Below are 24,344 nucleotides of genomic sequence, written 5' to 3' on the forward strand. Positions count from 1 at the left end.
ATTCTCTCCCCCATCCCATTGTGGGGGCAGTGAGCGAGCGGCTGGATGGGGCTTAGTTGCTGGCTGGGGTTAAACCAAGACAGTAGCAAGTAAAGAAAATTCTTGCAAGGCTTCGCTGTCACCTAGACATGAGAGGGGCCTAAGAGACTTCGCTGCAACTCAGAAAGGGACCGAGTTAAGTGAAAGCAAGGACTCTCATGCAAAGGCACATCCCCCTTTTTATTTTCTGTCTTCCTTGGTCATTTCTGAGTTCTCCGTAGTTAAAACTATGGAGGTTTCATTTAATAAAACCTGGCTTTTTGATTTCAAGAGAAACATTTTCCTGAGGCTCAGGTCAGCTTCAATTCCTGTCATAGTTTTTATTAAGCACATTTTACAACAGTATGAAACCTAGGGTGTTTTTTTTTTTTTTGGGGGGGGGGGTAAGGTATTATTGTATACATTTCAGTTTCCCAGTTTTAAGTATTCATAGCTAAAAATATTACTACTAATGTTTGCTTAGAAAGGAGTGTAAAAAAAGTGTCTGGACTTCAGCTGTCTTTCGCCAAATCCTCCATCTGCCCAAGACCTAAACATACCACAATATTAACCTCGCGTTACCAACAGCCTTCATTTTCTTCTGAACAGTTCCACTACTTAGGCCTACATGTTTGCAGGCTTTGAAATATAAATCGCTACCAAAATGATTTGGCATTTTGACTATTACAGCTCAACAGTCACATTGTACGTGAAATGCTAGATAAAGGTGGAATTTATTTATTTGTTCTGTGGATACACTTTGGAGCGCTCTAGTTATAGACCAGGATGCCATAAGGGACAGCAATACTGCTCCAACCACAAGTCTTCACAACAGAAATAATTTAATAACAGATTCATGTTACTTCAAAGCTCAAGAAGAAAACCACCACAGATCCTGTAAAGAGCTAGATGTGAAAGGACAGCATTTACTTTAATGATAAAGTAGTTAAACTTCTATTGTTTTGTGGAAAAAGTGAATTGATCACCTCTAAGCACCTTAAAAAACCCTGTACATTTTGCTGGGTTTTTTGAGGAAAGAGTTTACTCCTTCACCAATCCAACTGCACTTCTTTATTTCTGGCACCTCGGTGTTGTTAATTTAAAGGGAAAGCTTACATCATCACTCTTGAGTTACCTGACAGCTTCAAGTTTTGCCTGTGGGTGTTATATTGCTCTCAGGGACATCTTATATAATAATGCAGATGTCATTTTTCAGCTGGCACGCACATCTTAAATTTTACTGAGATCCATGATAATATGGAGTCTTCTTAAAGCTCTGAATATCAACAAGGAGTTTGCACCTTCTCCCTCTGTGAAACTGAAAGTACTTTTGAAATGTAAAACAAATACCTTTAGTAAGAGCTAAAGATCTCTTTGTAAACAACCTATGATAAATACATTAGAAAATGAACATACTTCAAAACTTCTCTGCAGAAAATAATGTAAGGGGGAGAGAAGGAAGGCACCATTGTCAAAAGGTGACTCAGTCAAGAAAAATCTCTTAGAAAGTTCACCTGATTCATATATCTGAGACCTGAGCTTTTACATCTAATAAGCCTTGAGCAACTAGATATCAGAAGCCATAGGGGTTTTTTGTTGGTTTTGTTTGTTTGTTTCACTCCGTAGTTGGTTGACTGTAGAAGTAGCTTTGGGTTTTACAACAGAGAAGAAATAAAGAAGAGTCACCACTTTTCACTGTGGATGTCATGCTCATTATTGAAACGCACTCACATTTAAATGATCCTAGTTTTCACTTCTTGCTACTGGTTAGTATTATGTTTCTCTCTGTCAGAGAAAGAGGCTTTTAGTACCTTTTTTTTTTCCTCTTCATGCTATTCACAGACAAATCAGGTCACTGCAAACAGATTTTCTGTTTCTGAAAGAATACAGTAGCAATACCTATAAATTTGAACAAAACTCCGTTATAGTTTTCCAACTGACTGTACTAGAACGTACTCTCTTTCTGAAGACCTAAGCTACTATGGCATTACATTATGGCTTTGTGCCATCATTCCCATCTTCATTATTTCTCTCAATGTAATCTGTTTTTAATTATCCACAAATTTTAGCACTTATTTCATTACTAAAAATACAAAACTGCATTAACCTAGAACCATTCTCTATAACCCTAGTAGAAATTCTTCCTTTCAGCAACCACTGTTATCTGCCAGTTAATCAGTTCTACATCCATTTAACATCTACTTTGTGGATAATATGAATGCTGTATTTTAATTTACACTATTCTATTACAGATATTTTTGTCAAAGATGATTTGAAAGAACTATTTTCCAATAAAGTCACATGAGATCACTCCTGTTATCTAAGTATTTCCAAATCTGCAATAGGATCCCATCATACAGATTTTTTGCCTAGAATTGATACATGCTAATTGACCTATAGTCACCTGTTTTACCCCACTTTTCTTAAACAGAAAACTTAGATGCCACAGTAATTTTCTGAATTTCTGTGTAACTCCAAGGTTTATTCAAAGTGAACATAAAAGGCCAGATATGTCTTTCAGCCAGCTTCTTTAGAATTTGCAGATTCAAATTGCTTAACCCTCCAGTTTAAAGCTTTTTTTCTAGCAAGCAGAGTTTAACTTACTCCTCCGTTAGAGAATTACTTTAGCGGTAATTAGTGATCCTGCTTTTTTTGAAGTAAATACTTTTCACTTTTCCTAAACTCTATGCAATTCGTAAGTCAGACTTTGATTCTTGTTTAAGCAACGAAACAGCAACAACTTCCAAATGAAAGCGCCAGTGACCATTGCCAGGTGTGATGTTCATGATTCTCAACTCTTATCAGGTCACCTAGTCACGATTATTGTGCTCAGTCAAGGTCTGGCCTTTTTCTTCAAAGCTACTGGGTCTTTACTGTAAGGGAAACTTGTATGCTGGAGGATGAGAAAGGACTTAGTCCTATGATCAAGATGCAACAACCTTTCTCCATGGCTTTTATTACGCTAGAGAGGAGGAAAAGGGGAATACAGGGAAGAAAAAGATTGTGAGTTTGTACAGATGTGTAGAAATAGCACAAGTTTCTGTAGGTTCCCCAGGCAACTACTAGCTTAGAGGACTGTTAACGTGCTCTTCTCCTAGCAACAGCACCAAGAGCTTTCAAAGCATGAAGCAGGATCTCCCAGATTCTGTTTATTTCGCTTACCTTATGTTACTATTTCTTTCTTTTATTTGTGACCTCAAAATTCTAACTCAACATCAAAAACCATGATATCAGTGACAAACTAGGTTATAGAGCTGATTATTTGGTAGAGATCAGTCTCACTAGCAGCCTCATTGTTCTAACATACTAAATACAAAGCATACACTTCAAATCTTAAAGAAAAGGCTATGCCACTATTGAGAAATAATAAAGGGGCTGAAGATTTGCTAGAAGTTTTGGAAAAAAAGACGCTGCAGAAACATAACAAGTAAAACCTTAATATAATTCATATACATGCAGATGGTGCATATGAGAGGAATAGAAGACATTCAGAAGCAAACACAACCAGATGAAAAACATTTGAGTGGTCAAATGGGCAGATGAGGAACAGGGGTTGTGATAAAGCCCATATTTCACCTGAGTCAAATCAAAGTACAACTTCAAACTAGCTACTTTTACTATCACAAAATACTGACTTTCATATTACTTTCCCACTGTACATGCTGGTAAGGCAGCTCCTAACTTATCAAATTAAAAACAAGAACATTGAGCTTGACCTCTATTCAGAAACACTTCCTCACAAGCAAGGAAAGAGCATAACAAAAACAGCATGGCTTATCAAGCCCACCCCAGTAGACAGTCAAACATGGTATATAAGTCAAGCAATACACTTACTAGAAAAAGCGTAATGGAAAAAGATGACTAAAATACCAGCCAGACAAAATTAAGTAAGAAACATCAGAATACACATACAAAAAAAGCAGTATTCTAAAGGACAAAAACAACTCATTTCAGTAGTAGAACGCACAACCAGCCTCACTGATCCATACTGCTATTTCGGAACTTTTAACACAGATTCCTACAGCTCTCGCTATCAAAAAACAAGGCAAATACTCACAGGCTGTAAACTATAAAGTGACAATGCATCAAACAACCATAAGGCAAGAATAACATGTGAAGAAACTAAAACTAAGCTTACTTTGAATTTATTCCTACTCCTCCTTTATACCAGCAGCTGTAGCTCAGTGGCAACTGCCTCCCAGCAAATACAGCTGCTGTATGACAGCATAAGAACTAAAAAGTAAAACAGAGAAGCAGGAACAATCAATCTAGTCTAACTTTCCCTGTTAAGTAAAATGCAGAGTACTAAAGAGGAAGCACAGATGGCAAGAATAGAGATCTTAAATGTACAAGTTCTCCACAGGTCAAGGTGATAGGATGGGTAAGATATTCCTTATTTAAAAATATGTTGCTAAATACTGCCTTTAGTTCCACTCTAGTAACTCTAATGAAGTTGACAGCGATGCAGAAGCATTCCTGAAGGTTGAACTTTGCCCAACCCTGCAAACATACACTTACTCAGCTTTATGAATGCACCTAAACTTGTTCAAGTCATTGTTTACATGTGACAAGCAAAGAGTGTGTATGCTTACAGGAGCAGAGTATAATCTTTCATCTGAAAGAAAAATGTGAATTTTTATGCCAGATAGTCACTTTGACTTTTAATCGGTAAGTAGCAGCATATTTTCACTTGTATAACTTAAAAATTATTTACACAAATCCCTGCAATTCCATGGCAATGCTCATTATATGTGTACTGCACCACAAACAGAAATTTTCTCCAACAGCCATTTTACGTGGGATGTGAGAGGATATTTCTTCAGGAAAAGACTACTGCCAGATGAAGCTCTTCTCTAACTTGCCACATAAAATCTTCTGTCTATTCTCCTAGAAAATGAAGTAGCAGATTTATTTTGTGAATAAGAGAATAAACTAGCCTGGTGTTGACTTTTTACTAATCCAAATACACATAAATATAGTTCACCATAACACTGGTTAGAAGCAAGAAGCAGGAATTTAGAAGCATGTACCTCTACAATTTAGTGAATACCACTGAAAAGATAAAAATATAAAGGGATTAAAATTTTGCTGTTAGACCTATTACTGACAAAGCAGAATTACTTTTAAAGACTTGCAACATAGACCTGATATAACACTGCTCTCTTGTGGTTAAATACATGCAGTTCACCTGCAGAATGTATCAACTATTTACATCAATTATTTTCAAAATTTTCAAATGTATTTTATTCTAAGACATTTTTTGCTGATCAGGGTTTACTGCAACCAGTGCCAACTCCACCCCTGCACACTGTGCTGCTACCTCTCTGTTACGTAATGAGGGAATTTAGGCTACTGCTTTTGGTTCTCCGACCCATTGAAATTAAATGCCTAAATTAGCCTTAAACAAAAGGTATGAATACTTCCATCCCAATAACAAAATGGGAGTCTGAACACTCTTGCTCACATACATAATCTGCTTTTAAAGCCTCCTTCAGCCTTCCAGGCAAATAGCCTGAATGAAGGTGTAAGCAGAAATTAAAATGTAAAAAGGACTAGAACATAGCTGGAACAAAAGCACCACATTAATTTTTTTGCATGTTGAAAGAAAAACAATCAAATTCCCATTGCAGAAGGAGAGATCCTGCTGACAGGATTACTGGGGGAAATAATGAATATCAAAAGAAAGGCCTTTTGATTATTGTAATTAGTTATTAGAACTAATTCTGTAAATAAAGAATACCATGGAAACTAATGTCTAGCACAACCAGAAATGTCTCTCAGCTAAATGGCTAAATTATAGCTAGATAAAACGGAGTAAAGTTACGATATTGCAAATGAAACTACTATTTCAATCTCCTAGTACAAAACATGACACTTGAATTTAAAGAAAAAGATCCCTTTAGCAACACAGAAGGTTTTAGAATCTTCATTTTTTGCTAGGATGGCAAGTTTGAATACCTATTGTAGGTGCTCCCATATATATCTGAATGAATTAGGATTCATATTCACAATTAAGTCATTTTCAGTCATTTCTTTCTAGTTCTGTTAAACATCGGCCAATGTCATTTATTTATAACTTAAGTTTGAGATGTCCTAATATAAATTAAATAACACAGACATTTGGGTTAATATCAGTTATCTTATAGAAGATAGCTATTTTATTAACACACACCCACAGATAGATAGGCAAAACATTTCTTTGCCGAATAATTAGAGATACAAAAAGTACATTAAAAACTGATGCTAAATAGAAATTATTTCTGCTGGTGACTGGTATTAAAAAGAGAAAATATTTCTGAAGCACAAGAATTTATACGTAATCTGGGGAAATAATACTGAAATGGACAAAATATTTCCCAAGTTGAAGGACAGCTGTCTTCTTTAGCCTTTACCCACAACATAATTTTAGATATTGTCAAAACTATCACAGCATTTAGACATTGTTTCTAGGCGTAACCATGGAGCATGATGAGCATTGTTATAAACCACCGAAACATTTACAAACAGCAAGACAGGAAAAAGCTTGTCAAAGGCCCTTCCAGATTGTGCCTTTCACATTTGTCAAACTGCAGGAAACAAAAGCAGAATTATTTATACAAACAATACAAGCATTAATCCATGTCTTTTTTCTTTTTACATAACTCAAGTTATTTCTCACAACACATATTTATGATGACTTTATAAGATTCTTCCTTTTCTTACAAAATCTCTTCCACACTTGGTATCCAATACCTGTCCTTTTTTTGCTATAATGTTTATAGTAACTTCAGCTTCATACTTCAACAAAGTATTTTGAAAAATAATGAAAAATTTCCCTCTTTATATATTGGTGATTTACAACACGTATCCTATTCCTTCTAGTTAAGCTACATGCTTCCTGTCCAAATCTTTGAAATTAAATTGGATGACACTGAGTTTTCCTGAGGGAAGCTCTCATATCTACCACTATGGAATTTACCTACTTCCAGTTTCTCAGAGGCAGAACTACATTTGTTAATCAAGGCCGGCACACTTGCTGATGAACCAGATGGTTCAAATGTGCTTTCTTGTAGTAACTTCTCTCTTCTTCTTTCTAATCTATTTCCCAGAGGATTAATATTCTCTCTTAATAATCCTTACACCTTGAAAAGATAAAATCTTGAAGGAGATAGTGACCAAGAAAGTCTGACTATGCCAATACAGGAAGAAGTATTGAGACAAGAGAGGTTGGTGAAATAACTGAATGGAATAGAACTGCAACATATATATTGCATAAAATAGATGACGCTGCATACAAGGCATTAAGGCAAGAAAGGAAAAAAAGAGAGTACATTTATTGAAGAAACACTACAATAGCTTCACTGTTTAGTTATACAAAATTACATAAGTACTGCAAAGATATAACCAAATAAAAAGCACATATCCACCTTATGTAGATTTTATCCACAAACAAAGATTTTCAAAACAGTTTTGTAAGGAAAAAGAAACAAAAGTATAAGCTGTAAAATGAAACTGAGAAAGGATGGTATATCCTTTACAAAACACCTCCAGAGATAGAAATCAGTTCAGTATTTTAAAACCCCAAACAAAATCATAAAAGCAAGGATTTTTAGCAGGAGTTAGTGCCCTAATAATTATTAACTGCCTTGTAAGTGTTTTAACTACCATTTAGACTCTACAAAATCAATTATGAAAGTTTACTTTACGGGTACTTTGAAATAATTTGGTAAGCAATCCCTGGACTTACATTTCAAAGCAGTTTCAAGAACCATTTTCCGTATCTGGCAATAATTCTCCCCAACAAGATAAAAGGGAAAAGAATGGCCTCTGGGCTGACACGTGAGCAGAAGTGTGTAAAATGGCAGGCACTAGCACTGAAAAATAAAGAATATAAAGCAAGATAAAATAAATATATATATGTAAAAAACTGCTTGGTTTTACAGTTTTGGTCACTGTCTGTTTTCAAATTCTAGAGGTTTGTCATTAAAACTTCAAGACAAGCAGCAAGCCTTCAAAGCCACACCAAATTCCTGAAGAAACTGCTGCTTACATCAGTTGTCTTCAAAAAAACATAGCATAAATACCTAGACGTTCCACCTGAAGCTAGCTGCTTCTGTATGTTGGGTAACTAATTCTAATCGTGATTTTAAAACGAGTTATTCATAAATTTATGTTTTTCTTAAACATAATGTATTTAGATTTATAAAAGAAATGGGATTATATAATCTCAATGTCTAAACAAACAAATAAAGGAATTATCAAGTTATTCTTCACAAATACCAGTGAAACTATACATAAGACAGATCTTTTACATAGCAGTACATTCTCAATGAATATACATGCCTGAGAAAGAGAAAAAAATATTCATACTAATATTAATGACAATGCTGTTCAGAAAAAAAGCTGCATTTTTTCACTTACAATTGTAATAATAAGGACTTGTATCTTAAAATAACTGAAAGTTATTAAATCAAATCATGCCATTGACTGAGGGCAATATGAATGTCAAATTTTCAATTGTTTCTCTGATTACAGTGGGCTGATACTGCCCATTTTCATCATTGGAAAACTTCAGGAAGGTGTCTTTTATTCTCTATGTCTTTCAGCCAAGTCACAGCAGTATGTTAAGCATTGGAACAGAATCTGCAAACTATTCAAATTTCACACAGACATGCAACAACAATGCTCTAAAGTATCACACACAATTAATGTATAGATTATTCAGATAAACCTGGAAGGTTATGTAGCTGAAGTCAGTGTCACTATGAAAAACATATTGGTAGTTCACATGGGGATCTGTTCTGAGAACCTGGTACAGGAATCCGGATCATGACTGTCTCCCAGATACGTACAATCACTGGCAAACAGATTTCACATAAAGTAGAAGTGAAATCCGGCTGCAGACCTCACTAACATTGGGATACCAGTTGCTTTGATAGTCTTGCCTGCAGGACTTTCTTTCCCCAAGGCTTCTGATCAGTAACTCAAAGGCTAACTTGTTTAGCAGGATCCCTTTGTCAATCATGCTTTTGCAAGAGCCCCATATATAATTTCACTATTTAGGTAGGACTAAAGAACAATGTAATTTATTCCTGAAAAGAGGAATAGACTGAGGGCAGTGAATACTGGTGCATAGTCTCTGCTGTACCTTTCCCTCCAAACTCTGTACCTACACAGAGAGAGAGATGTCAGATTATATATTAATTGTCTCCCACAGTAGTGAGTATCTGGACAGGTCTGGTATATTATGGGAGTTTATCAGCAAACAGTGATATTCTGACAGTTCAGGTAACTGTATTTATTAATCTCCCTGCAATGGGAAGCTCACTGACAGAGAACTCAAACCTCTTAGCATCTCCTGGAGAAAAATCCTTAAGAGTGCTTTTAAAAAACTGCACTGTACTTTTCCTTCTAGCCCTATTTACTCACAGTATTTGAAACATTTATTCTTGTTTCAATTTTATCAACTGAAAAACTGGATATACTATACATATTTCTTAGTCTTTCTAGTGGAAAATCAAAAACAACTTTCATTCCATAGACCGCCCCAGCAACTCCTGAAGGAAGACATCCTGCCCAAAATTCATCAGGAGTGGTAGGAGAATAAATTTTCCAGACTTCTTCAGTGACAAGAATAAGAAGGCACAACATTTCACAAGACTGTTCCAGCAGACCAATAGAGCGCTCATGTTCCTGAGTCTCTTCTTCCTCCCCCGTATTGCTACTGCAATCTCTAAGAGTTGCATTGTTACTGAGCAATTCAGTCAAGGCACCTTATGTAAACGAGGTTATTTGTAGGTAAAACAGGGCATGGATTCTAGGTGGGCATGGATAACCTTGGAGAACCTCAAGTTGCTTCAAGTTGTTGATACAGATATTTTAGTCAAAGAAAACGAGATGACAAAGCCACTTTTCCATTAGTCATGAAAAGGAGAAAAATCTCTGCAATCTCAGTAATGAAAGGGTACTAACCTTTTCATTACTAAACATCACTGTCTAAGTTTTGCAACTTCTTAGTATTGAAAACTGTCAGATGTTACCAGATGCCACCCACAGACTTCTCAAGGTATACCAGGGCTCAATGCCTAACCCAATTTACATGTGGAACTACATGAAACAAAGAATCTGTTCTCATAACATACGTAGGTGGTACATAGTTGAAAAAAAATCACATGGCCCACAACTTACTCTTTTTCCTAAGGAAGCGGATCAGCTATACAAACTACATTACCACACAATTCACATCAGACTGACAGAAAAATCAGAGACAGTACCCAACAACCTGAAGGGATACACAGCTCACTAAAATTTGCAGATGCTTCTGAGGTCTGACACTAGATCCTTGGTTTAAGAGGTACTAAGAAATTTCTGAGGTAATTTCCTTCCAAAATGAAAAGACACTTTCAAACTCAAAATTCCCACTGCAAAATGCTCCTGTAGGCCAAACCTGGAATTAAATGATGAACTCTGGAGAGAACAGAAAAAGCATACAAAAGGAGTCCAAAACAATAGCTCTTCCTGAAGAGAAGAAACTGCTGGTTACATAAAGCAATTGAAGTAGGAGAGAGAGACGACTACTGTATTCAGGGCTTTGCAGATTAGTTCAGTCTCTCACAGCAAGAATTCCTCCTTCACATTCGTCAGTCATAACCAAATGGCCACAAACCCTGAGATCCCCTGGATCTAGGAATGCTGATATAACACAGGAGATAGCTTGCTCCACCTCACCACACTGCAGATATTGAGCAAAAGGGAGCTGACTCATAGGCTTTATGCTCACCAGGACTCACCTGCCTACATATCCTCTTCTGCAGGCACTGCACTGTTGCTCCCTGCTGCCCTAGTGTATCAGAGACCAGAGCAGCAGACAAAAGACAACGGGAAGCTTTGATAGAAGAGAGTAAGATTGCTAAGCAGAGGGCCAAGCTGGCTATTCTGTATGGATTTCATAGCAGTTGTCAAGTTTAGGTAAAAATGCGCCAAATGCATATTTTGAAAGTGGAAAGAAAGGGAAGGTCAAACTGTTATGGACTGAGAGAGGAACGGGAGAATGTGATAAAGTTCAGTAATTACTAAATTTGGAAAAAAACACCTAGAAGACATAATTTTAGAAGCATAAAATAGCAAGTCACTTAAGCTCCAGTTTTAGTCAAAAAATAACTTTTAAAATTAAAACAGAAGTATGGGATTTGCACAGTAATTTCTTACAACTGTGCAAATAAGATTTAGCAGTAAGAGGGAATCCAGCTGCCAGTCTACTCTGTGTAAGCGGGCAGGGAAATAGAAGACACGCAGGACATGCAAGGGGGACAGTTCACAGTCTAATTGATAGGATTTTGGTTTTATACACCAGGATCATTAGACAAAAGATTAAGTGAAGGCAGCTATTGTAAGCAATGGATTGTAATAAATTTGTAAATAAGGGACTTCTCCATCAAGTACACTGACAGGAAAAATGTAAGCTCTATTTTAATTCATTTTAGATAATACAATTTATTTAGGAAGTTTTCTAATATGGTCAGCTCTTAAGATACAAAAGAGTTAGTCTGCAACACAAAATGCCACTACCACACACACCTATGATATAAAGAAAATTTTATTTTATAAACTCTTATGAACAAAACAAGACTTCATATGGAGAAGCCAAGGAGGGAGTTAATGTTTATTTACATATGGAATTTAGACTATGTGCTAGTTGATCTCTCTACAAGGTCTTTTTTCTCTCAGAACACAAGTTGCCCCATATTATAGGCATTTAACAGACAACCTATACTTACAACTGTCATACTTAAGGCACGACAAATTTTCACAAACATAAAAGTTTATCTAATGACCCAAAATAAGTTAGAATACTGTTTGCACACGGAATATGGAGTTGCATCAGCAAACTGCAAAGAAAACTGAGGCAACTATACCATTCTAATGAAACAGCATTAGCTACCATTAATTATATACAGTCAGTTATATATAACACACTAATAAAAAGTTTACACTTCCTCATTATTTACACCGAAGTGCAAACAGAGTGCACACCTCAGCTGCCAAACCAACTTCCCCCCCCCACACACACACACTTATTTCCTGCATTTCCCAGATTTCAAATACACTGCTCCATAGAAACAGAAACCTTTGGTTATGTGCATCACATTCACAAGTTTGGCTGCTGGGAAACCAAGGAGAATGAAGAGGCAATTTTACAAACAATACAACCCAAACTCCAACAGCATAGGAGAGACATGTCCTAGAAAACATTACAGCACCTTACAGCAGTTTCAAAGTGGACCTGCCACTTATACACACTATGAAGTTTCCTCAGAAGTCTCCATCAGTTAAATATGTGCTTTCGCTTTCCACGTTGATATCTGTTTAACTTCATCAGTTCTTATAAGGTTAGATTTTGCATTTGGCTTCAGACTGTAATGTCCAACCTGGGGAGCAGGGATGGAATTAAACAAAATTACACCCAAGACAACTGAATGAGATGATGTTTACAATAAAGACAGTTTGGAAGAGTTCTTGCGCTTCTGTTAAAGTAGGAAGGATAAAATAGTAAGCCTGTGCAATTGTTTTAAGTACATTTATTTTTCAAAGCACTCAAGGGTAAACAATTATAGGCTTGATTACAGGCTCATGAGATTATTCTGCTTTAACCAGAAAAAGCCCATCTTTCTGTGTCTACTCCTGAAGATGCTGGCCTTAAGCAGTCTCTCTTCCAGCACTTTGTAATTCAGCTGTTAGATCCTGGAACAAAAGCTATTCCATAAACAAGCTGTTCCAGGATCTAACTTTGATCTTTATATCTAGAATCACGTATGTCAGCTATGCAATGCAATGGTCTGCAGCATCCAAAATGCAAGCCTGGCCGCTTTTAACAATTTTCTAATTTTTCCTTTGGGGGAAAAAAAAAGTCAACAGGGAAATTTATTAAGACTGCACCAGAGCTCTTGACTTACTACAGTCTGTAAAATATATGCTACATTTTGTTTGCAAAATCCTTGTGGCAGCCGAAATTAAAAAAAAAAAAACACCACACCAACAAAACATTATAGCTGGAAATAGAAACACACACCTTAGTTTTCAGCCAAGCAGCTAGCCACATGTATAAGCGGCAGCCTTCAAAGGATGTCTGGATTTCCATATGTTTTGTGTTATTATTTCCCTCCATTAGGCTAACAAATGCCACAGTCCAACTCTTTATCTCACTCTTAAGATATAAAGATAGGATTGCTAAGCAGAGAGACTTAAATTACTGCCACCTATTTCTATCCATCTCATCTAAGCAGTTCTGAGGTTTGTGGAAGTCTCTAACAGATAACCAACAGTACTGCTGGACTGTGTAAGTTGAAGTAGCTTGCATCCAGAAACCAGCACTCAGAATCACCTTAGTCCAATGGCTCTGTCTACCGCACTTTTCTTGTTCCTTCTTGTCATACCAAAAACCGTATTTTTCATGGGCTTTGCAACAGCATTCAGAATTACATCTCATTCTGGATAAAGATGCAAACTGTGTAGAAATGATGCTACCGCAAAGAAAAATAATACAGCCCATGCTTTCATTTTAATTTCTGAACACATAGCATGTGTTAGTCAGACCTCTCTGTACCTTCCTAGCACCTTTATTTGTCAAATTAGATGGTCACTAAGTAGTTAGTATTACCAACTAGACAGACAGTTTCTATGCATGGATACCTGCCAGTGTTCATCAAGCAAATGTCCACAGTTCAACCAACCATAAGCTGAATTTTTAAAGTCAGTCTTCTAAGTTTTTCCTCTTGGCACATCCAGAAGTGTATTTACCAGTCTAAATCCATCCAAAATAATTAATCTTTGAGATTCTCTGCTTTGATTATACTTGAAAAAAGCAACTATCTAGGCTGATGGCATAAAACATTGTAGAAAAGTTGTAGACTCAAAAAAAAAACCCCACCCCTGCAACTATCCATGAAAACGGCAATCACTTCAAGAATATAAAAACACATTCTTATATAAAAACATACCAGTGGGATCTCTGGACTAGAAAATGGGGAGCTATCAAAAGATCGATTTTCTTTGTCCAGGGAATCATCTTCATCATCATTTTTATGTGCAAATTTCTGCTTTAGTGCATGAGTTAGCAGAGCAACTGGATCCCAATCTGAACTTTGCCTCTTTTTGGGTCTAGAAAGAGGAGTACCTCCAGGTGACCTACAAAAAAAGAAAATTATTGTCTCCTGCCCTTAATCCTGTGCTGAGTGATCCAAAATCTAGAGACACAGCTTTTGTATATACCCTATCCTGTAAATCTCTGATTACACAAATAATGCTGCTAAAGTTATTTTACAGCAATTCACCAAACAGGACTAATACAAGTGCACCCAACAACTTGTCAGCCAGATTCTTAGCTTGAAAATACAAATTGATGCTGTTCCATAAAGAAAAATGGCAGTAAATCAATACAAATAATTAAAGTATTGCAAATAAATAATGAGGAAAAAAAAGCAAAATGTGCAGCTTTCATAGCAGGTCTCATTTATAAGTTATATTAAAGTATGTTAGTGGGAATCTCTCACTAACATATTTCATAACCATTGTGAACATAATTTGATTTAAACTTCATTAATTTTAAGTTCGGAACAGTATGCCTTTCTATGGCCTCATGAGAAAGAACAAACTTAAAAAATTCCTCAGAGCAATTATATTTAAAGAAAACAACCACTTTGTTTAAGTCAAATATGCAGCCAGGTGACCATAAATCCCCATTTATAAACCGCACTTGAACTCAAGTTTCATTATTAAAAAAAAAACCTTATCATCAGATTTGGCACAAAGGCTTCAAAGACAGTTTTTCCCTCCAAGTGAGCACCTGAGCATCCAAATATGAAAATTTTATAGGCAAAAATTAAAAAGTAGAGTTTATAATTTCATTCAGAAAAACTATTCTTATCAAATTCAAAATCAAAAGATAGCAGAGATGTAAGATCAAAACAGCACCTGCACTCCAAAACCTAACATAAATGTGGAAATTAGTGACTAGCCCAAGAAAATAAATCATAAGAAAGGCTCCCTAACCATTGAGATATTAAAAAAAAAAAAATCTAGATATATTCACACTTCTGCTAGTAAAGTGCTGTCTCCAGGCCAATGAATTGTACCTATTAATGTACACTGACAGTACTGAGTTCAAAGTCAGGCAGTCACAGCAGATGTCACTTAACATGAAAACTGAAAGGATTGAGTTCACCCTTCCCTTAAAATCAAGCTGTTAGAGCACTTGCCCAATGTGTAAGCTGGTGCTCAGGTGGTAGAAACTGGGATCTTCAGGCTCTTGACTTCTGAGAACAGAGGTCTTCCTTTACAGTGCACACATTAAACTACTGTCAGACTGCTGCCTGAAAGATTATAGCGATTTTGATCATCATTACTCCCACCAACAATATAAATTCATGGTTCAGTTAAGTTCTACCTTCAGAATACAGGTAGATGCCTAAATCTAGAAAGCATTTCAGATGCACACCTGCCACTTCCTACTAATTATGCCCCTGCTCAACGTGATGGTTGTTAAAACTGTCAAGCTGAACATTTCACTTCATTCACCGTATATGTAATTATATGAAAGAAAATATATATAAGGAAACACACAGGTTTACCTAAATGCACTTTATATTTGCTTTATTTACCGTGAAAATATCATCAAAACGATAAAGACATGCTTCAGAGTTGCATGTAGATAATTTGCCAGAGACTTGTGCTAGTTATTTTCAGGGATGAAATTCACAGTTAAGAAAGTACTGAAATAAGAATGCAGTAAATTTTGGTAAATAACATTCTTCCCACATTAAGAGCTCCAAATATTCATTATAGACTCAGTTGTTCTTATATATTTTTTCAACTCAAGAAGTTCAGAAAAGACATCTGACCACCTCTACTACACACTGACCCAAAGAGGTACTGCAGTCTTCAGTAATGCATTTTTGTAACATGTCAACTGTGCTTACCATCAAAACAGTAGACCATTAAAAATATTTATAATCCAACTGCACTATTGAAATGCAAATTCACGAAACATTTTCAATGAAGAAAATACATGCTGTACCTTTTAACAGTTCAGAGCTAGGACCAGAATACTTTGGGTATGTTAACAGTAGTTTTCCAATGTTTCCCTAAGGATTTGTCCTTTCACAGAGAATCCAAAAAGTTTATTTGTTCAGATCAATTTCCTGTGACTGTGTAGGCAACTCTGTAAGCGATCTCCAGATAGCAACACACTCACCTTCCCACCCCAACCCGAGATGTGTATACTAAAGCAGGAGACTAGTTTTAAATGCTGTGATATTCAGCATGTTTTAAATGCATCTAAAAGCCATGTCACAAGTATCTTACATTCCAAGCTGTGAACTTAGAAGTTGCCAACTTAAGTTTGTCAGCAGTAGCTGCTCATTAAATGAGATTTCACAGTGGTGTTCTCTGGTGCCACTTAAGTGCTGTGATGCTTACGCAGTCTTGGATTACTCAGATACACAATCAATTCAACGTACCTCTGAATAGCTCGCAACTGAACTTTGTTTAGGTCTTTCAAAACATCCATCATACTAGGAATGTTCTTTGTCCTGTGGTGATCAGCACTATCAGCTGTAGTTGAACCACTGTTTCTTGCAGCACGACGTTGTTTTATAAGTTCAATTGCCGAATTACTAGCATCAACACCAGATGGTACACCAGAAGGAAGTGGAGGAGGTGAGGGAATTACAAAGTGATTGTGAGAGACGGACAATGGCGTAGAAGTCATGGCTGGCACTGGGTAAAATCCATCTGGAGTGCTGAATGTTTTAAAGGCTTCTGGATGCAGTTATAAAAGAAAAACAGTGATCTTATTTTTCGTCAGTATACCTTCACAATTAACAATATTAAGCAACATCTACGATGACTCAGTTTTAAGTCAAGATAAGACAGCCCTCTTAAAGCACTTTCTTACACATCTCACATTATACCACAGAAGAATTATATTTAGAACAAAGAACATTTTTTATTTCAAAGCCACAGATTCAGAACACATGAAACAATGGATCTGAAGTGTCTTGCGCTGCCCTGATTTTCTCCATTTGTGTCTTCAGTCTAAGCACTAGATAAATCAGCAAAGCAGCACTACAACTGCAAAGCAGCCTGCTACTACATGCAGTTCATTCTGTGCTGGTTTTGGCTGGGGTGGAGTGAGTTTTCTTCAGTAGCTAGTATGGGGCCGTGTTTTGGATTTCTGCTGGAAACAGTGGTGATAACACAGGGATGTTTTTGTTACTGCTGAGTAGTGCTTACACAGCGTCAAGGCCTTTTCTGCTCCTCACCCCACCCCACCAGCGAGTAGGCTGGGGGTGCACAAGAAGTTGGGAGGGGACACAGCTGGGACAGCTGACCCCAACTGACCAAGGGGATATCCCATATCACATGACGTCATGCTCAGCATATAAAGCTGGGGGAAGAAAAAGGAAGGGGGGACGTTCGGAGTGACGGCGTTTGTCTTCCCAAGTAACCATTACGCGTGACGGAGCCCTGCCGTCCTGGAGATGGCTGAACACCTGCCTGCCGATGGGAAGTAGAGAATGAATTCCTTGTTTCGCTTTGCTTGCGTGCATGGCTTTTCCTTTACTTATTAAACTGTCTTTACCTCAACCCATGAGTTTTCTCACTTTGACCCTTCCGATTCTCTCCCCCATCCCACCGGGGGGGAAGTGAGCGAGCAGCTGTATGGTGCTTAGTTGCCAGCTGGGGTTAAACCACGACAGTCCTCAAGGGTCTGAATGTTAGAATATCCCACATGAAGCAAAAGCAAAGATAACCACAAAACATGTAAAACAGACTACAATACTAAGTGCAATGGAGAAGAGACAAAATAAGAACCAACAGAACACCTAAATGAAGCACAGAGGTGCCTGAACTACTGTTTAAGTTCACTTGGAACAATGCACACAAATATAACTCCCTCAGACGAGTTCAAATGTTTCAACAATCACAGTGCAAGTAGGACAAATCAAGACCTCAAAACCTTTTTTTTTTGGGGGGGGGGGATAAAAAAAAAAAAAAAATCACAAGATAGTTGGTCTCCAATATGAATTTCAATCTTTGGTACTCTAGTGGCTGTTAGACACATCAATTGCAGCATTTGTTTTTGTTGAAGTCTGAACCTGACTTCCTTAGAATATTTTTTTTAATCCATTATTTTGATAACTTGTCAGAAACAGTACAAAAAACAGAAGGGATAATTAATAGTCTAACTTTTTAAGCAGTAATTGGTATCCTATGGATAGTGTTGTTACTAAGCTCCTCCACAAACATGGAAATGACTATAAAGCTCAGTTAGGATCAACTGCATTCAAAACTGGCAAGCAGGCCATGAAAAAGAGTGGGGAATGGTGGCGCCAAATACTGAAAAGAGAAACAAAACACTATACTCCGTAAATTTTGTTGGTGTAACTTCAGTTAGAGAAATAAGAGATGTTCTTTATCAATATCAAACATGGCAAGCTGTGAACAGGAACTCTAAAGCAAAAAAAAGGAAAACCGGTCTGCTTCAAACCGGAAGGGCTTACGTGGCGGAATGGTTCCCAATGTCTGCGCTGAAACAATCGCAGCAATCTGAGCACGAAGAAAGGTTAGCTCATCTTCGAGCGCAGAAATTTTCTGGAGTGCTGCTTTATCAACAAGACTGCCTTTTTGTGTGCTGTTTTTTGGAACACCTTGTATTGTATCTATAGATGGATGTAGGTCACGATAAGCTGTAGTTTTTTCTTTTCTCCATAATTCAGTCCTAGAAAGCAACAAGACACCGTTTCAAAATGCTCAGCCAGCAATAGAAATCTCAAGCTGTTCCAAGCAAGTTATCATCATTCAGCAAGACATAAATTTGCAAACTATTTAAGAAAACTTTAAACTTTTAACTACTCATAACCTTAAAATATTTTAAGTCTCCCTTTGCTCAAGTATGATGCAGAACCTTGAAAAGTCATCATAAAAAATAGTCAGATAATTTACTCAGGGATAGATTATACATTATAAGGTCATAATGTAGGATTGAGCTGTTATTATCCAATAACTATTAGACTGACACCATAAAGGTGCCTCTCCCTCCTCCCTAACTGAAACAGTAGATATGAAAGGCAGGGAAAGTCAAATAATAATGATCTTTTAATTAGGCTGCACACATTTTAGTCATTTATCAAACTCTGCAAGATGAACACGGCAAGCAGCAAAAAAGTTGCAATCTTTCAGAAAATATTTTGGAAAATAATAATGAATTTTAATACACACTTACAGAGTAAGAAGCTTACCTTCTGTAAGCTACATATGAACACAGACTGAATTAGAAAGTTGTGCTACAGGTCTCAGGTTTTAATTTTAAAAATTGTTTCAAGTCTGTGCCTGCACAAATAACCTTAAAATATAGAATCAGTGTAAACTCAAACTACCAGAATTTCATTATGAAACAAAGAAAGAAATTAAATTCACTTTATTTATTCAAGATGCACTAAGTTTTGATTGAAACAAAACCAGACCTTTCCGCTTACATTAATCACCCTTTTACTTCAAATCAGACCTGCAGCATTGCTTTCTCATTTGCCAAAAACCTTTGCTCTTCACACTGGCTCAGAAGGAAAAAATATCAATTAGAATAGTTGTTCTTGAAAAACATCCCACAGAGCCAGGAGAGGAGGAGGAGGAGGAAAAAAGAATGAAAACAACAAAAGAATGAACTTTCATGGATCTGTGAATTAGACCGGCTAAAGAACAGCACAAGCAAGACAAAACAGGCCACAGTTCCTTTCAACAATATTCTTACTCTTCCAGTATTTTACTGGAACCAGTAAGAGCTGCTGCAAAAAAAACTTCCATAATTCAACAGTAACATCCCAGGAATCGTATGGTGAAACACAACTTTATCAAAACTTCTCTAATAAAAAGTGTGTCATTTCATCAGTTTCTTGTAGTTTCATTACCAGCAAGCAGCACAAAATTCACAGACAAACACGCCAATATGAAATAGAATTACATTGTCTGATACAGATGTAGTACAAGACAATACAAGTGTCCAAATTTTAATCTTCGTTCTGACTCATACTCTGATTTTGAACAGATCCTTTAGAGGAACAGTATGCCAACTTTCTATTTCTTCTCTAATGGTGGGAGGAGAAGAAGAGACTTGTATACTATTTGTGTCTGCAAATTCCTGGGTAATTTGCCATTTCACAATACTTGTAATATTTTATAATCATAAAAATACTTTCCTTTAGCACCCTGTAAAGGAAGAATTATATAAACTATATTCAAGGTAAATTTTTAAAATAAAAAAATTATGTTTTTCTTTCCATCAAAGCAACCATCAAGGTTTATACACATAGCACTGTAGTAAACATCAAAAGGAGACATTTAAATATTTTTTCTTGTTTTCCCCTTTATAATGTTTATCAAAATGCTTGTAAACTAAAATGATAAGAATAATTTTTTCATATGTTGCAATATGCAAGTTTCCCTTAAACTTCCTCTCTCACAAAATACTTTGAGTGAAAACAAATTAAAATACCAGTAATGCACCTGACAAGCTATCAGGAAGAGAAAAGAGGGGACTCAAATTTCAGAAACCTTTCAGATAAGAATACTCTACATAGAAAGAATTTCCAGGTAAGCAGGAATTGCCCCCCTAAAAAATCAAAAAGTTTCCAGGGTTTAGCTGGAAGCCTGAAGGGGCTAGGAAAAAAGAAAAACAAACAAACAAACCAAACAAAAAAAAACCAACAAAACACAAAACCACACACCACAAAGAAGAGAAGACATAAGTTACTTTTATTATTCCTTTTTATGCATATATTCCACTTTTACTTACCTAAGTCTGGTAAATGCTTGTCCTTCATCATTTGCTACCCAGAGGACATCAGCAAGTGATGGAGCTACAGGAGTCGGAGCTGTGCTTTGTTCATCATAACCCAATGGACTTGGGTCTTGAACAAGCTAAAAACAAACAAACAAGAAAAAAAATGTATGAAGAGAACCCAGATTCAGCATATACTAAGAGTTCTGCCTCAGCAAAAGGAATTTTTAAACAGTGCTGTAAGCAAGTTGATAACAGTGAGCATAAGGGATGCAACACAAGAGTTACACAAGCTAAAAAGAACAAGAAAGCTATCGCTACATTAAGAAGCTAGAAAACGTAAATAGTTGAAGCATATGTATAACAATGAATCACTCACTTGAACATAAGGTCTTGGGTAGGGCTCTAAGGAAAGAATTGTCCCAAGTCTACGGACAACACTTCGAGTAGATCCGTATTCCTTTTTTTGGCAAACAGATATGACCTAAAAATCAGAACACCTTTTAATCTGAGAAGCAAAGTCAAAGCCCTCAGTTCTTACAATCAGAGTCATTAAATAATTTAATGTTAGATGTAATTAAATATAACACAGTTAGGTTAACCTAACTTTTCAATGCTGTTCTCAAGTTCAAAGTCCAAAGAGGCCTACACCAGTTTTAACAGACTGTTTCCAAAACACCTCCAAGATACAGCCTGTACCCAGTATATTTCAGAGTGGCACAAAGGCCAAAAAAGAATGTAGCAGCTACATTATATAGCTAGTAATGTTCTGAGCTACCGACAAAAGAAAAAGCGTACACCTGAGTAACCATATGCATCTATATAAGTCTCAGTGAAAAAAAATTAGTAAAGAAGTGAAATAAGTTTAATGTACCTTGACCTGATACTTCCTTATGACTGTATATAACTGCTGGAAATGCCTGCTTGATGAGATTGCTGAAGGAAGGCATGTTCTGATTGTACGACTGATACTGCTACCAAATATGCGAGTTTCCAAAAATATGGCCTGTCAAAAAAACCAAGAATTCCTGACAATGAAACCAGAAAATAACCAGGATAGCTTCAAACTAGTACTCCTAGAAATACTTTAGTAATTTCACATAAATAAAGAGTTTCCTCAGAACCGCAAGTTGCAACTGCACCTCACTATTGACACCTACGACTAAAGAATTGCCCATAAACTCACGCTCTAACATCAGATCCCGACTGTTACTGCAGCAGTTAACCTTTCCAGTTTCCCATACAACACCTTTCCCAGGTCTCTGAAAACACAGGATTAACTGCTACTTGGGAATCGTTATGTAGCCTTTCACTTAAAATAGCAAAACATTAACAGTTAAAGTTACTTTTTTTTTTCCCTCTCTTCAGAGAAAAAAAGAACCACTTGAATGGCTGTATCAGTACAGTGACCCATCGAAATCCCACATGCAGACAACATGTTTAATTATACCAATCAAGCTTTCCCGTACCGCCAACCCAACTGTAAGTAAGGAGCAAAGCCCGTCCTACCGCAAGCGTGCGGCGGCTCCGAGGTGACGACCCTTCCTCCCCATAACCACGACGGCTGCAGCCAAGACGCTCCACACTAGCGGGTCTCCCGGCGCCGCCCGGCAGGACACAGCTCCCCCCCGCAGCCTCGGGGTCTCACCTGGTCGGGCGGCCAGCCGAAGTACTCCAGCACCCGCCTGAGGAGATCCAGCACCAGCGCCATGGCCGCCGCGCGCGCTGCAGGGACGCCGCACCCCGCAGGCAGGGACGCCGCGCCGAGTGACGGCCGGCCTCCGCGGCACTCCCACCTCAGCGAAAGCAACCGGTGCCCTCTCTCTTCCGTGGGAGCCCGCACACCTCCTCTTACCCCCCGCCGGCGCTCCGAGCCCTCGCCTCAGGCTGCGGCCGACTGGCGCAGAAGCCGCCCCGCAAGGCCGTCCGGCTGGCAGCACCAATCAAGAGTAGGGGCGGGGCAGAGAGGAAATCACACCAATAGGAAGTAGCCAGTGCTTAGCGCAGAGCCAGTAAGGGGGCGAGGGCGGGCCGCGTTCGCGGGGGTTGTCGGGAGGGGGCACGTTTGAATGCCGCCGCGAGGCCAGCTGGGCGCGGCGCGGCGCTCGGCGGCCCCCCCCGGGGTGAGGGAGGGCGCCCGCGGGCGGCTGCAGAGGCCGCGCCGCTTCCGCGGGGCCTGGGCTCCCCGGCCGGGGCCGCTGCCTGCCGGCCATCCCAGCCTGGCCCGGGTGAGCGCCAGCACCTCTTCCGTGTGACGTGGGGGCATGCTGTGTGGGGAGAGGGTGGGTATCGCACCGAGGCAATTTCACATGCCAGAATGATACAAGTTACTCTCCTCATGAGAACATGGCACAATAGCAGAACACAGTCCACATCAGCAGAAGAAACTCCCTAGTGACTGAATCCGTGTCGTAGCTGCCCACCGTTACAGCAATGCTACTGATTTTCTGGGAAGTAAGGTGATGTGAGACTTAACTCCAAACCAAGAAACAAAATGAGTGCAGAGAGTCCAGAGGAACAGAATCGCTACTGGATTTCCCCCCCCCCCCCAGTGAAACAAATGTCTGATTCTCTCGGAACTGCAGGGGTAACTTCAAGCTTCGTAAGCACCCACGCAGAGATGAAGCAGATTCAGAAACTGCTTCATTGCTGGAGAGCAATGAGTCAGAATGAATTATCGAACTCAAAAATGTAGCTAAACATCTCATGCCAGCAGAACACTTGGCGTTTTTTTCCTGCAGATCCATCAGTGATGGTCTTGACCTTCGAACAAGAGAAACGCAAAACACACTGAACTTCCATTCACAACAGTCGTACAACTACTTCAGTAGCACCAAATGAAAACCTCAAAACATGTTTTTTTCTTATCACAACAGTGAAAATTCACTATTCATGTTGAAAGACTAGAGAGTGCTGAAGCATTAGTTTTGCATTTAAAAAAAATAATAATCTCAACTCCCTCTTGGTTTTTCTTACAGATCTCTGATAGACTGCAACTTGCATCTTCGACTGATTATCTTAATTCAAGCAGTTTTTTAAATAAATGAATTTACAGCTGTTACCATGTGTTCTGTAATTAACAAAACTTTTTTTAAGAAACTGCATTGAAATTAAGGATATTGAAAAAAGGATTTTTATGATCTAACCTACAGACAGGTCTGTAGGATCAAATGCCATTATCAAAGCAATCTCTACCAGATTTCCTTGGATGTTCAACTGAAGAAGAAAACTTAAATCTGCCTCATCATGTAGGAACTATCTTGCCTTATGACACAACAATCCAATTTCAACTTGACCTAGATGATATAGATTATCTGTTCTAAGGCTATGATAGTTCAAGTATATCTTGGTCTTATTTGTTAGTTTCAGACTGATGTTAAATATTTCACTTCATTAGGACAGACTTTGACACTGCTGCCAAGACACTGCTGATTCTTGCTTATTCTGATTTAATATACACAAAGTCTGTGTGAGCTTTGCTAAAAAGTCCAAGGAATACTCAGTTTTACATTTC

The 24,344-nt window shown here is 37.9% G+C and overlaps 1 protein-coding gene across 3 annotated transcripts; it reads right to left on the reverse strand.

Annotated features, from left to right (window-relative positions):
- Window positions 1-6,195: 6,195 nt before the first annotated feature.
- MTFR2 (mitochondrial fission regulator 2) lies at window positions 6,196-22,766 on the reverse strand. 3 transcript variants are annotated; one of them, XR_012673000.1, is made up of 9 exons: window positions 22,479-22,766; window positions 21,705-21,836; window positions 21,210-21,314; window positions 20,846-20,970; window positions 18,558-18,775; window positions 16,512-16,812; window positions 13,995-14,181; window positions 13,379-13,517; window positions 12,338-12,425 (listed from the first exon to the last, which is right to left on the reverse strand). XR_012673000.1 is itself a non-coding variant. In XM_075145909.1 (8 exons), exons 1-8 carry the CDS (start codon window positions 22,539-22,541, stop codon window positions 7,866-7,868), a joined length of 1,137 nt encoding a protein of 378 aa, XP_075002010.1. In that variant the 5' UTR covers window positions 22,542-22,766; the 3' UTR covers window positions 6,196-7,865. The 3 variants fall into 3 exon arrangements, 2 of the variants coding, with proteins under 2 accessions (XP_075002010.1, XP_075002009.1); XM_075145909.1 differs by lacking the exons at window positions 12,338-12,425; window positions 13,379-13,517 and adding an exon at window positions 6,196-7,871; XM_075145908.1 differs by lacking the exon at window positions 13,379-13,517 and having other exon boundaries at window positions 11,578-12,425.
- Between the last annotated feature and the right edge of the window lie 1,578 nt (window positions 22,767-24,344).

The sequence above is a fragment of the Calonectris borealis genome, chromosome 3, assembly GCF_964195595.1.
Source record: "Calonectris borealis chromosome 3, bCalBor7.hap1.2, whole genome shotgun sequence".
In the NCBI taxonomy this organism is placed as follows: Eukaryota; Metazoa; Chordata; class Aves; order Procellariiformes; family Procellariidae; genus Calonectris; species Calonectris borealis.

Bases quoted from the DNA above. Each gene is read 5' to 3' on its own strand.
- MTFR2 (XM_075145908.1), bottom strand. From the start codon at position 22,541: ATGGCGCTGGTGCTGGATCTCCTCAGGCGGGTGCTGGAGTACTTCGGC. The intron at 21,837-22,478 runs GTGAGACCCCGA...TTTTTTTGACAG, and splicing joins TCGGCTGGCCGCCCGACCAG to GCCATATTTTTGGAAACTCG. The intron at 18,776-20,845 runs GTAAGTAAAAGT...GTTGCTTTCTAG, and splicing joins CAAGCATTTACCAGACTTAG to GACTGAATTATGGAGAAAAG.